The sequence below is a fragment of the Hyperoodon ampullatus genome, assembly GCF_949752795.1.
Source record: "Hyperoodon ampullatus genome assembly, chromosome: 10".
Classification (NCBI taxonomy): Eukaryota; Metazoa; Chordata; class Mammalia; order Artiodactyla; family Ziphiidae; genus Hyperoodon; species Hyperoodon ampullatus.
In genome coordinates this window covers 36,866,248-36,880,454 of record NC_136923.1, presented here as the reverse complement: position 1 = coordinate 36,880,454, position 14,207 = coordinate 36,866,248, and the positions used below count along the sequence as shown (strand labels likewise).

At 39.2% G+C, this 14,207-nt stretch overlaps 1 protein-coding gene across 2 annotated transcripts in view; it reads right to left on the bottom strand.

The window, feature by feature from the left end:
• Positions 1–2,314: 2,314 nt before the first annotated feature.
• Positions 2,315–14,207, bottom strand: part of NEK4 (NIMA related kinase 4) — a gene marked incomplete at its 5' end in the record, with an annotated part of 41,620 nt that continues 29,727 nt past the window's right edge. For both annotated transcript variants that reach the window (XM_079712387.1, XM_079712386.1), the window contains one exon: positions 2,315–2,647. In XM_079712387.1, coding sequence (XP_079568513.1) covers positions 2,555–2,647 — 93 coding nt within the window. In that variant the 3' untranslated portion in view covers positions 2,315–2,554. The remainder of the gene's footprint in view (positions 2,648–14,207) is intronic.

The following is a 14,207-nucleotide window of genomic DNA, read 5'->3' as shown; positions in this document are numbered from 1 at the left end:
GTGCTGCCCAATATGGTGCTACTAGTCATGTGTGTCTTAAGTTTAATTAAAAATTGAGTTCCATTGCAAGGGCTCATCAGTGCAAGTGTAGAACATTTCCAATATTTAGTAGAGAAGTGATTCTGCCTATGCATGAGAATTCACCTTTACTGAATGCACAAAGGGCCATCCCAATGATGGATCATGTACTGAACTACAGGGGAAAACGACTCCAAGAAATACGGGTTGTACAGGTCATATTCAGTAACAACACTGCAGTGTAGCTGGAGCAAGGAGACAGAATTTCCTTGGCCTTCTAAATATATGGAAATATAGAAACTTTTAAAAGAAAAAATCATGGAATCAAAAAAAAAGGTTCTGAAAAACCGAGGGGCAGGACAGGAATAAAGATGCAGACGTAGAGAATGGACTTGAGGACACGGGGAGGGGGAAGGGTAAGCTGGCACGAAGTGAGAGAGTGGCATGGACATATATACACTACCGAATGTAAAATAGATAGCTAGTGGGAAGTAGCCACAGCACAGGGAGATTCAGTGCTTTGTGACCACCTAGAGGGGTGGGAGAGGGAGGATGGGAGGGAGACTCAAGAGGGAGGAGATACAGGGATGTATGTATATGTATAGCTGATTCACTGTTATAAAGCAGAAACTAACACACCATTGTAAAGCAATTATACTCCAATAAATATGTTAAAAAAAATAAGAATATTCAGTAAATGAAAAAAATAAAGAGAAAATCAAAACCAGAATTACTATTTAGAAACTAACCTCAAAAAAAAAAAAAGTCTCAAATGTGGCCAAAGATATGTTGAGAGGGAAATTTATAGTCTTAAAAATGTGTTTTGTAATTAAATAAGAAAGATGAAAAATGATTAAGCACCCAAGAAAAAAGCACCACAAAATAACCAAAGAACAGTAGGATAAAAACTGAATGAATGTTTAAACAAAAATATACAGAATGGGGCTTCCCTGGTGGCGCAGTTGTTGAGAGTCCGCCTGCCGATGCAGGGGACACGGGTTCGTGCCCCGGTCTGGGAAGATCCCACATGCCGCGGAGCGGCTGAGCCCGTGAGCCATGGCCGCTGAGCCTGTGCGTCTGGAGCCTGTGCTCCGCCACGGGAGAGGCCACAACAGGGAGAGGCCCGTGTACCAAAAAAAAAAAACCAAAAAAAAAAAAACACAGAATGGTAATAAAAAAGGTATGGAGGAGATCTTTTTTATTCTAAGAAAATAATATGTATAACTTTATACCAATAAGTTAGAAAACTTTAGTAGAACTGATGACTTTGCAGAAAGATGTGGATTTCTAAAACATGCAAGAAATGGTAAATAGCTCAGGAAGACCAACGGTTTGCCAAAAATTTGTCCTCAGCTGAGCACTAGGACTAGATGGTCTTAGAGTTGAGTTGTTAAAAACCCTTCAAAATAAAGAAATTTCAGAAATTAGGTCATGAACCCGGGCCTAGCACCTGGCACATAGTAAAAACTAAATAAAAGTCTTTTATGTGGACTAGAAAGGGAACATTTTATTATTTTGTGTGTGTGTATAATTTTCATAAAAGGTAAGACATTTTTAACTGTAAAAAATGAAAATATTTCTGGAGTCATATTCATGTTTAGAGTCCCTCAAAATGCAGAAGTTAAAATTTACTAATCAAAACTTTTATAAAAACTATTTCCTAGATGGGTATTGCCCCTTATTAAACAACTAATAAAATATGTGATATACAATTATACATTTAAAACATGGGAAGACAATATTTTGATGTATAAGAAGACAAATTTCAGGAGACAAATATGTCCAACATAACTAAAAGGATCTGGACTTTACTTAAAACCTGCTGAATTAGAAAAGGAATTAGCGTTTAAGGAATGTTTTTGCTGATGGAAAAATAAATCTTAAAAAGAAAAAAAAAATCCAGTATGTAAAAACATATTGATTTACTAGCCCAAAATAACTCCTAGTTTCAATTCTTGTATACCCTGAATGAGGTCCATATTAAATGGAAATAAAATGTTAAACATCCATCAATATGCAAAAAAAGGAATTCAATGCTCAAGTACTATATATAATGCCATATCTTTAAATCTACTCCCAGAATTATAAAAAAAATAATTTATCAACTTCTAAAGGTTATTAACAGTAAAAAGTAGTATCACTGGATATATGTCATTTATTTCTCCTATTGCTTTCGTCACTCTAGTATAATATAAAACTTCCAATCCAGTATGTTATATCCCTGTATTCAAGCTAATAAGTACCTTAAAAAAAATAGTTCTAGATATCAAGTTGGTTTAAGGCTCAGTAAACAGTAACCAAATAAACGTCGTACAACAGATTTTCCCTCATAAAAGAATAAGATAGCCAAAGGGTTTTTTCTTTTGTAATAAGCTTGCTTCATATTACTCTGTCCAATTTTTTTCTAGTAAAAAAAGGCCCAACAAAATATAAGGATGGTGAATGGCCTCCAGTCATTATTATAGGTTTGTTTGCTTTTGTTTAAGCCAAAAACGTTTGAAAATAGTTTCATTCTGGCAGCAGATTAGGTAAATTCTCAAAATCTTACATTATCTTCAAAAAATTTTAACTGGCGAGCTTTCACATTGTAAGTCACATACTTTTCACCCATGTGCTCCCGCAAACGTACCTATTTGGGAAACATAAAAAAAAAAATCAGTATATAGTAGAAAAAAATATTTCTGTAACCTTAAAAGGGCTATTCTAAGCATGATACCAAGAGCAGAAACCTTATGGGATAATACTAATAGTTCTGTTTACATAAAAATTTTAAATGTCAAGATACCAAAAAATAGTCATAAGAAATTAAAGAGCAAACAATAAACTAAGGAAAATATTTGCTACATGCCAAAGAATTAATATCATTAATGTATAAAGAGCTCTTAAAATCAATAAAACACAGCAATATTAGAATATTAGATTGTAAAGCAACTATACTCTAACAAAAAGTAATTTAAAAAAAACAGCCACCAAACACCTGTTATCCTTATCAGAAACCTAGATATTCCATTTCATATCACACACATGAAATGGAGAAAATAAATTAATTGAAGGGAAAAAAAATAGAATATTAGAATTGATAAAACAAAATCAATCCCATATATAACTCAGTACAGGCATTTACAAAATAATACAACCAGGGCTTCCCTGGTGGGGCAAGTGGTTGAGAGTCCACCTGCCGATGCAGGGGACGCGGGTTCGTGCCCCAGTCCAGGAAGATCCCACATGCCGCGGAGCAGCTGGGCCTGTGAGCCATGGCCGCTGAGCCTGCGCGTCCGGAGCCTGTGCTCCGCAACGGGAGAGGCCACAACAGTGAGAGACCCACGTACCGCAAAAAAAAAAAATAATAATAATAATACAACCAATTAACATAAAATTCAAACTGACTAGTAATCAAAAAAAAAAAGGACTATTTGATACTCAAAGTATGTCTGTTGAAAGAAATGCCTGAAATTGAAATAACATTTAATAATATGTTAAACAGATGTAATGCACTTCCTGATACAATGAACTGAGAAGGACACAACATCACCTCTGTGGTATTCCTACCAAAAATGCATAATCTGGATCTATTCATGAGGAAACATCAAACACACCCAATCTGAGGGGCATTTTATAAAACACATGGCAAAAACGTCAAGGTCATGAAAAACAAAGACTCAGTAACTGTTCCAGATTAAAGGAGACATAACAACTAAATCTAAGATGTAATCCTGGAGCTTCCCTGGTGGCACAGTGGTTAAGAATCCGCTTGCCAATACAGGGGACACAGGTTCGAGCCCTGGTCTGGGAAGATCCCACATGCCGTGGAGCAACTAAGCCCATGCGCCACAACTACTGAACCTGCACTCTAGAGCCTGCGAGCCACAACTACTGAAGACTGTGCACCTAGAGCCCGTGCTCCGGAACAAGAGAAGCCACCACAATGAGAAGCCCACGCACCACAACAAAGAATAGCCCCCACTCACTGCAACTAGAGAAAGCCCGTGCACAGCAATGAAGACCCCATGCAGCCAAAAATAAATAAATTTTAAAATAATAATAATAATAAAATAAAAATAAAATGTAATCCTAATTGGTTCCACATCCAGCATGACAGCGTGAGAAGCTCTGCAGACCCCTCTTCAGTGAAACTGTTGAAAATATTTAAAAAACCAACTATTTAAAGTCTCTGGAAATGGTCATAAGGGCATACAGCAAATAGGGACCCTTTTTTTTTTTTTCAAGAAAATCTACTAAAACTCAGTTAAAAACAGTAAAGCTACTAAGAACAATGAGAGTCAGTGAACTGAATTAAAATGAAATGTCTCCCTCCCCACTCCAGCTCAGTGAGACAAAAACTTCACTACACTGGTGAAGTCAAGAAACTTCTTTCCCCCTAACTCCTAGTTGGAAGGCAATCTTCCTGGGAGGGGCAGGACATCGGCATATTTCATCCTGCCCCCAATACCTAATGGAGACAGTAAGCTTTGGGAGAGTGCAGCCAAGAGGTGGGAGCTTCTTTTTTATGCCCAGCTCAGACATGTAGGATAGAGGCTCTATCTTGGGTACAGGGCCACTGAAAATACGGGGACCCCAATCACCTTTGCCCCAGACCATAAAGTGAAGTTTCCATGCCGGGTGAAGCATGCCAAGAAGACCAGATGCTACTGCCTCTCACCCCCTTTGAGCTTCCAAAGTGGGGGTATCACTCAGAGACAAGCAAGCTACTGTTCCCACTCCCAGCTCCCGAGCTGTGCTCCCAGATTTTGCCTGGGGGTAGAAGCAAGACATAGAATAAGCACCAAGTCTTTAATGAACTGACTTCATTTGGAACAGAGTGTGGAGAATTCAAGCCTAAGGGTGCTCTCAAAAACTGGAGGTAGTGGTGAAAGGCAACTGGGAGGAGATTAGTACTAGGTACGTAGGATATAGGCTAAACTGTACGCCAGCTACTTTAAAAGAACCAAGAAGCTGGAGGGGCCCTGGGTTCAGAACAAATCTCAAACACTAAGCTTGCGACTACCTCTTCAAAGGAGCTCAGCTTTGATTGGATCAGCCTATGGAGCAATGTAGCCCCAGGGCATTACTGACAACAATAAAAGCGATCAGCTGGCAACCAAAAAACATCTGGGTGGGGCTTCCCTGGTGGCACAGTGGTTGAGAGTCCGCCTGCCGATGCAGGGGACACGGGTTCGTGCCCCGGTCCGGGAAGATCCCACATGCCGCGGAGCGGCTGGGCCCGTGAGCCATGGCCGCTGAGCCTGCGCATCCGGAGCCTGTGCTCTGCAACAGGAGAGGCCACAACAGTGAGAGGCCCGTGTACCGCCAAAAAAAAAACCAAAAAAAACCCAAAAAAAACACATCTGGGTGAAGTCTGGGAAAGGGAGCATCAAGAGAGCTCTGCTAGGGACTTCCTTGATGGTCCGGTGGGTAAGACTCCATGCTCCCAAGGCAGGGGGTCTGGGTTTGATCCCCAGGGTCAGGAACTAGATCCTGCATGCGTGCCGCAACTAAGAATTCGCATGCTGCAACTAAGAAGTCCACATGTCGCAACTAAAAGATCCCGCATGCTGCAACTAAGACCCAGTGCAGCCAAAATAAATAACTAAATAAATAAAGAGAGCTCTTGCCAAACCCACTGTCATTCCAAGGTAGCTGTGAACATACCCAAGGCTGTACCCTAGGGGCAACATCAGAGACTTTACATTGTGGGGACTAGGGTAAGGGGTTCATAGACTTTACTAATATAATCCAGCCAATCACTAAACAAATAAGCAAATAACAATAACAACCCCCCACCACTGGAGGCCAATACTCAGACTTGTAACCATTTATTATCTAAAATGTCTAGTTTCCAACAAAAAGTTATGAGACATGCAAAGAAATAGAACAGTATGACACATACACTAGAATAAAAGCAGGCAAGAGAAACTGCCTGTGAGAGCAGCCAGATGTTGGATTTAACAGACAAAAACATCAAAGTAGGTATTATGAGCATGTTCACAGAACTAAAGGAAACCATGATTACAGAAGTAAAGAAAGGTATGATGACAATGTCACATCAAACAGAGAATACTGAGATGAGAAGAGAAAGAAGGAATTAAAAAAACCAACTGGAAATTCTGGAGTTGAAAAGTGCAATAACAAATGAAAAAATTCACCTGGGAGGCTAAACAGTATATTTGAACTGGCAGAGAGAATAAGTGAGCTTGGAGATAGATCAACAGAGATTATGCAATCCAAAGAACAGAGAGAAAAGAAAATGAAGAAAAATGAACAGTTTCAGAGAAATGTAAGACACCATTAAGCACAACAGCACATGTATAATGGGAGTACCAGAGGAAGAGGAGAGAGAAAAGGAGCAGAAAAAATATTTGAAGAATATTGGCTGAAAATTTCCCAAATTAAAAAAAAAACAATCTACACATCCAGGAATCTCAATGAACTCTAAGCAGGATCATCTCAAAGAGATCCACACATGGACTCACTAAAGTAAAAGTCCTGATGCCGTAATGTATACAGAAGTCAAAATGTAAGGTTGTACACATGCAACTTATATAATGTTATAAACCAATGTTATCTCAATGAGAAAAAATAAATCTAAAAAAATAATAAAAAGCAATATTCCAACAACAACAACAAAGTAAAAGTGCTGAAAGCCAAAGGCAAGGAGAAAACCTTGAAAGCAGCAAGAGAAAAATGACTCAGTACTTACAAGAGAACCCCAATAACATTAACAGCTGACTTATCATAAACAATGAAGGCCAGAAGGCAGTGGGATAACATATTCAAAGTACTCAAAGAAAAAACTGTCAACTAAGAATCGCATATCCAGTAAGGCTATCTTTCAAAAATGAAGGCAAAATAAAGATATTCCCAGATAAACAAAAACAGAATTTGTGACTAGCAGACTTGTCTTGCAAGAACTACCAAAGGAATCTCATCAGGCTGAAAGCAAGAGACCCCAGGCAATAATTCCAATTTACATGAAAACAGGAAAAGCACTGATGAAGGTAATTATGTAAATAAAAACAATATAAATACAAATTGCTTCTCCTTTTCTTCTCTGAACTGATTTTAAAAGCAATTGTATAATACAATATGTATAGAAGATGGTGGAGGAGGAAGAAGCACCAGGAATCTATCTCCTCACATGGACAAAAATTGCACTGGCAGAATCTGCCAGATGTAACTATTTTGGAACTCTGGAGTCTATTAAAGGCTTGAAACATTCAGGGGAAGGCTTGGATGGTAAATTTTGGTTAATTCCAGTCAATTTCAGCTCTTAGCACCCCCCTACCTAGAGGCAGGTAGCTGTCCAACATTCCTGGAGCAGCCTGTAGATAGCTTGTAGGAGCCAGGGTAGGCAATAAGAATCTTGTCTTCCAAGTACTAGGGATCTCTGTACTGACAGCTGATTGCTGCTTCTCATCACAGAGGGGCAGACACAGAGGCAGGCAACCACTGCTGCAATGCTCATTGACATTGTTATAAACACCATAGCCTTCAGCTGAAGCAACTTCCAAGGGATTTAAAGGGACTAACATAGGTATTGTGGGAGTCCCAGAAGAAGACAGAAAGAGGACGTGAAATTATTTAAAGAAATAATAGCCAGAAACTTCCCAAGTTTGATGAAAGACATGAATATAAACATCAAAGAATCTCAACAAACTCCAAGTAGGATGAACACAAAGAGTTCACATTCAGACACATTATAATCAAACTGTCAAATGCCAAAGACAATCTTGAAAGCAAAAAGAAAGGAGCAACTCTTCACATGCAAGGGATTCCTCAGTAAGATAATAAGCAGATTTCTTATCAGAAACTTTGGAAGCCAAAAGGCAGTGGGATGATATTTTCAAAGTGAAAAAAACCTGTCAACCAAGAATCCTGTATCTGGCAAAAATGTCCTGCAAAAGTGAAAGAAAAAAGAAGGAAATCTTGCCATCTGCAACAACATGGATGGACCTTGAAGGTATTATGCTAAGTGAAGTAAGTCAGAAAGAGAAAGCCAAATACTGTATGAGCTCAGTTACATGCAGAATCTGAAAAAAACCAAACTCATAGAAAGAGACAACAGACTGGTGGTTGCCAGAGGCGGGGAGTGGGGGTGAAGGAAATGGGTAACGGTGGTCAAAACGTAGAAACTTCTGGTGAGTTTTGGGGATATAATATACAGCATGGTAACTATAGTTCATTGTACTCTATTGTACATTTGGAAGTTGCTAATAGTAGATCTTAAAAGTTCTCATCACAAGAAAAAAAATTTTATGACAGATGATAGATGCTAACTAAACTTATTGTGGTAATCATTTCAAAGTATATACATATATCAAATCATTATGTTGTATACCTTAAACTAACACAGTGTTACATATCAATTATTTCTCAATAAAACTGGGTGGGGGAGAACTTAAGACATTCCTAGATAAATGATGAAGAAGTTTATTACCACTAGACCTGCCCTGCAAGAAATACCAAAGGAAGTCATGCAGGTAGATATGAAAGCATACTAGACAGTAACTGAAAGCTGTATGAAGAAATAAAGATCTCAGTAAAGGTAAATATATGGGCAATTATCAAAGCTAGTATTATAACAATGGTTTGTAATTCCATTTTTTATTTTCTAAATAAAATGATTTAAGACACTAATACACTAAAAAAAATTATTAGTCTAAAAAGTTATTAGTCTAGTACTAATATAACTTTGGTTTGTTCCATATTTTGTTTTCTTCAAAATTTAACAGACTATTGCATTAAAAAAAAAAAAACCAGCAGCTTCCCTGGTGGTGCAGTGGTTGGGGGTCCGCATGCCGATGCGGGGGACGTGGGTTTGTGCCCTGGTCCAGGAGGATCCCACATGCCGCGGAGCGGCTGGGCCTGTGAGCCATGGCCGCTGAGCCTGCGCGTCCGGAGCCTGTGCTCCGCAATGGGAGAAGCCACAACAGTGAGAGGCCCGTGTACCACAAAAACAAAACAAAACAAAACAAAACAAAAACCAATTACTAGTTTATGTTTTTGGTTACACAATACATAAAGATGTAATTCTGTGACATCAATAACCAAAAGGGGTGAAGACAGAGCTTTAAAGCAGCAGATTTTTAAAGTTAAGCTGGTATAAATTCAGATTTGAGTATTAAAACTAGGATGTTAAATGTAATTTCCATGGTAACCTCAAAGAAACTAGTTATAGAATATACACTAAAGGAAATGAAAAGGGAATTAAAGTGTTTCACTACAAAAAAAAAAGAAGTACTAAACATAAAAGAAGGCAGTAATACAGGGTATTAGGGACAGAAAAAGCTATAAAGCATATAGAAAACAAACAGCAAAATAATGGAAGTTCCTCCTTATCAGTAATTGCTTAAGTGTAAATGAATTAAACTCTCCAATCACAAAGATGGAAATTGGCAGAATTGTTAACAAAACTATATGCTTTCTGGGGCTTCCCTGGTGGTGCAGTGGTTAAGAATCCGCCTGCCAATGCAGGGGACACGATTCGAGCCCTGGTCCGGGCAGATCCCACATGCTGTGGAGCAACAAAGCCCGTGTGCCACAACTACTGAGCCGGGGCTCTAGAGCCTGTGAGCTGCAACTACTGAGCCTGTGTGCCACAACTACTGAAGCCCATGCGCCTAAAGCCTGTGCTCCACAACAAGAGAAGCCACCGCAATGAGAAGCCCACGCACTGCAACGAAGAGCAGCCCCCACTTGTTGCAACTAGAGAAAGCCCGCGCATAGCAATGAAGACCTAATGCAGCCAAAAATATAATTAATTAATTAATTAAGTTTTTAAAGAACTATATGCTTTCTACAAGAGACTTTAGATCCAAAACAGATTGAAAATGAAAGGACTGAAAAAGATATCCCATGCAAATAGTAACCAAAAGAGAGCAGGGGTGACTATACTAATATCAGACAAAACAGACTTGAAGACACAAAAGGTTACAAGACACAATGACATTATACATTAACAAAAGGATCAATACGGCAGGAAGATATAATACTTATAAATGTTTATGCACCTAATAACAGACCATCAAAATATTTGATGCCAAATTTGACAGAATTAAAGGAAAAAAGACAGTTCTACACATAATAGTTGGAAACTTCACACTCTCAATAATGGATAGGACAACCAGACAGAAGATATGAAAACAGAGGAGTTGAACAATGCAAAAACTAACTAGATCTAACAGACATATAGGGAATACTCTACCCAACAATGATAGGATACACATCCTTCTCAAGTGCACATGAAACATTTTCCATAAGAGATATATATATTAGGCCACAAACTACTAAGTCTCAATAGATTAAAAAAGAACATACAAAGTATCTTCTCTGACCACAACAGGATGAAGTTAGAAATCAATGACAGAAGGAAACTAGAATATTCACACATATATGGAAATTAAATAACACACTCCAATGCACCAAAGAAGAAATCACAAGGGAAATTTAAGATATTGAGAGACAAATGAAAATGAGAACAATATACCAAAACTTATGAGATGCAGCAAAAGCAGTGCTAAGGGGGTAATTTATAGCTGTAAATGCTTATCTTAAAAAAGAAAAAAGATTTTGGGACTTCCCTAGTAGTCCAGTGGCTAAGACTCCGCGTTCCCAATGCAGGGGGCCTGGGTTCAATCCCTGGTCAGGGAACTAGATCTCACATGTTGCAACTAAGAGTTCACATGCTGCAACTAAAGATCCCGTATGCCACAAGGAAGATCCCACATGTGGCAGTGAATATCCCACCGTGCCGCAACTAAGACCTGACACAACCAAATAAATAAATAAATATTTTAAAAAAAAAGATTTCAAGTCAACAACCTAACTTTGCAGCCTAAAGAAATAGAAAAAAGAACAAATTAAACCTAAAACTAGCAGAAGGAAGGAAATAGTAAGATTAGAGCTGAGATGAATATAATTGAGAACAGAAAAATAGCAAAAAATCAATAAAAGCAAAAGTTGGTTCTTCAGAAAGATGAACAAAATTGACAAACCTTTAGCTATACTAAGAAAAAAAAAAGACTCAAATTACTAAAATCTGAAATGGATTTGGGACGCTAACTACCACTCTAATAAAAAGAGATAAAAAGGATTCTAAGAAAGTACTATGAACAACTGTACACCAACAAGTTGCATAACCTTGACAAAATGGACAAATTCCAAGAAACATAAAACCTACCAAAACTGAATCATGAAGAAATAGAAAATCTGAATATCCCCATAACTAGCAAGGAGACTGAATCAGTAATCTAAACCTCCTAACAAGGAAAGGCCCTGGACCTTTGCTGGTGAATTCTGCCAAACATTTGGACAGGAACTGATACCAATCCTTCTCAAACTCTTCAGAGAGTTAATGAGGAAGGAGCACTTCCTGGCTCATTTATGAGGCCAGCATTGCCCTGGTGCTAGGGCCAAACAGGGACACTGTAGGAAAAGAAAGATATAGACTAATATCCCTTATGACCACTGATGCAAAAATCTTCAGCAAAATACTAGATGATTAAGATGTTCATGAGAGATTCTGGTCTCATGTTTTTTTCATGTAGTGTCCTTGTTGGGTTTTGGTATCACGGTTGTTCTGGGCTTATGGGGAGAAATGGGAAATGTCCCTTCTTTTTCTGTTTTCTAAAGAATTTGTGTTATTTCTTCCTTAGATGATTGGAAGAATTCACCAGCAAAGCCATCTGGGCCTGAAGTTTTCTTTACAGGCGAGTTTTACTTTTTCTAGATGCTGTGTTCAGGCATTGTATCAAGGCTTAGAGCAGTTAAATTCATAGACACAGAAATTAGAATGGTGGTTGCCAGGAGCTGGTAGGAGGGTTAAGTGGGGAGTTTTTGTTTAATTGGTACAGAGTTTCAGTTTTGAAAAATGCAAAAAGTTCTGGAGGTGGATGGTGGTGATGTTTGGACAATAATGTAAGCATACTTAAGGCCACTGAACCAAATACTTAAAAATGGTTAAAATGCTAAATTTGAAGTTATGTGTATTTTACTATAATTTTAAAAACCAGCATGTATATAATACACTGTTGAACCTATAAAATAGAAAAATGTAATATATTTGTGCAAGTATATGTGGAAATTAAACAATACACTCCTAAACAACCAACCTTACAGAAATAAAAAATATTAAAAAGAATTTCTAATAGTAATTGTATGCCGGTGTGTGGGCCCTGAACCAAGATGGCAGAGTAGAAGGCCGTGCTCTCACTCCCTCTTCTGAGAACACCAGAATCACAACTAGCTGCTGGACAATCATCGACAGGAAGACACTGGAACTCACCAAAAAAGATACCGCACACCAAAAGACAAAGGAGAAGCCACAGTGAGATGGTAGGAGGGGCGCAATCACAGCAAAATCAAATCCCATAACTGCTGGGTGGGTGACTCACAGACTGGAGAACACTTATACCACAGAAGTCCACCCACTGGAGTGAAGGTTCTGAACCCCACGTCAGGTTTCCTAACCTGGGGGTCAGGCAACAGGAGGAGGAATTCCTAGAGAATCAGAATTTGAAGGCTAGCGGGATTTGATTGCAGGACTTTTACAGGACTGGGGGAAACAGAGACTCCACTCTTGGAGGGCACACACAAAGTAGTGTGTGCATCGGGACACAGGGGAAAGAGCAGTGACCCCATAGGAGACTGAACCAGACCTACCTGCTAGTGTTGGAGGGTCTCCTGCAGAGGCAGGGGGTGGCTGTGTCTCACCGTGAGGACAAGGACACTGACAGCAGAAGTTCTGGGAAGTACTCCTTGGTGTGAGCCCTCCCAGAGTCTGCCATTAGCCCCACCAAAGAGCCCGGGTAGGCTCCAGTGTTGGGTCGTCTCAGGCCAAACAACCAACAGGGAGGGAACCCAGCCCCACCCATCAGCAGACAAGTGGATTAAAGTTTTACTGACCTCTGCCCACAAAAGCAACAGCCAGCTCTACCCAGCACCAGTCCCTCCCATCACGAAACTTTCACAAGCCTCTTAGATAGCCTCATCCACCAGAGGGCATACAGCAGAAGCAAGAAGAACTACAATCCTGCAGCCTGTGGAACAAAAACCACATTCACAGAAAAACAGACAAGATGAAAAGGCAGAGGGCTATGTACCAGATGAAGGAACAAGAAAAAACCCCAGAAAAACAACTAAATGAAGTGGAGATAGGCAACCTTCCAGAAAAAGAATTCAGAATAATGATAGTGAAGATGATCCAGGACCTCGGAAACAGAATGGAGGCAAAGATCGAGAAGATGCAAGAAATGTTTAACAAAGACCTAGAAGAATTAAAGAACAAACAGAGATGAACAACACAATATCTGAAATGAAAAATACACTAGAAGGAATCAATAGCAGAATAACTGAGGCAGAACACATAAGTGACCTGGAAGACAGAATGGTGGAATTCACTGCTGCAGAACTGAATAAAGAAAAAAGAATGAAAAGAAATGAAGACAGCCAAAGAGACCTCTGGGACAACATTAAACGCAACATTTGCATTATAGGGGTCCCAGAAGGAGAAGAGAGAGAGAAAGGACCTGAGAAAATATTTGAAGAGATTATAGTCTAAAACTTCCCTAACATGGGAAAGGAAATAGCCACCCAAGTCCAGGAAGTGCAGAGAGTCCCATACAGGATAAACACAAGGAGAAACACTGAGACACATAGTAATCAAACCGGCAAAAATTAAAGACAAAGAAAAATTATTGAAAGCAACCAGGGAAAAATGACAAATAACATACAAGGGAACTCCCATAAGGTTAACAGCTGATTTCTCAGCAGAAACTCTACAAGCCAGAAGTGAGTGGCATGATATATTTAAAGTGATGAAAGGAAAGAAACTACAACCAAGATTACTCTACCCGACAAGGATCTCATTCAGATTCGATGGAGAAATCAAAAGTTTTACAGACAAGCAAAAGCTAAGAGAATTCCTCACCACCAAACCAGCTCTACAACAAATGCTAAAGGAACTTCTCTAAGTGGGAAACACAAGAGAAGGAAACAACCTACGAAAACAAACCCAGAACAATTAAGAAAATGGTCAGAGGAACATACATATCGATAATTACCTTAAACATGAATGGATTAAATGCTCCAACCAAAAGACACAGGCTTGGGCTTCCAGGTGGCCCAGTGGTTGACAGTCCACCTGCCGATGCAGGGGACGTGGGTTCGTGCCCTGGTCCGGGAGGATCCCACAT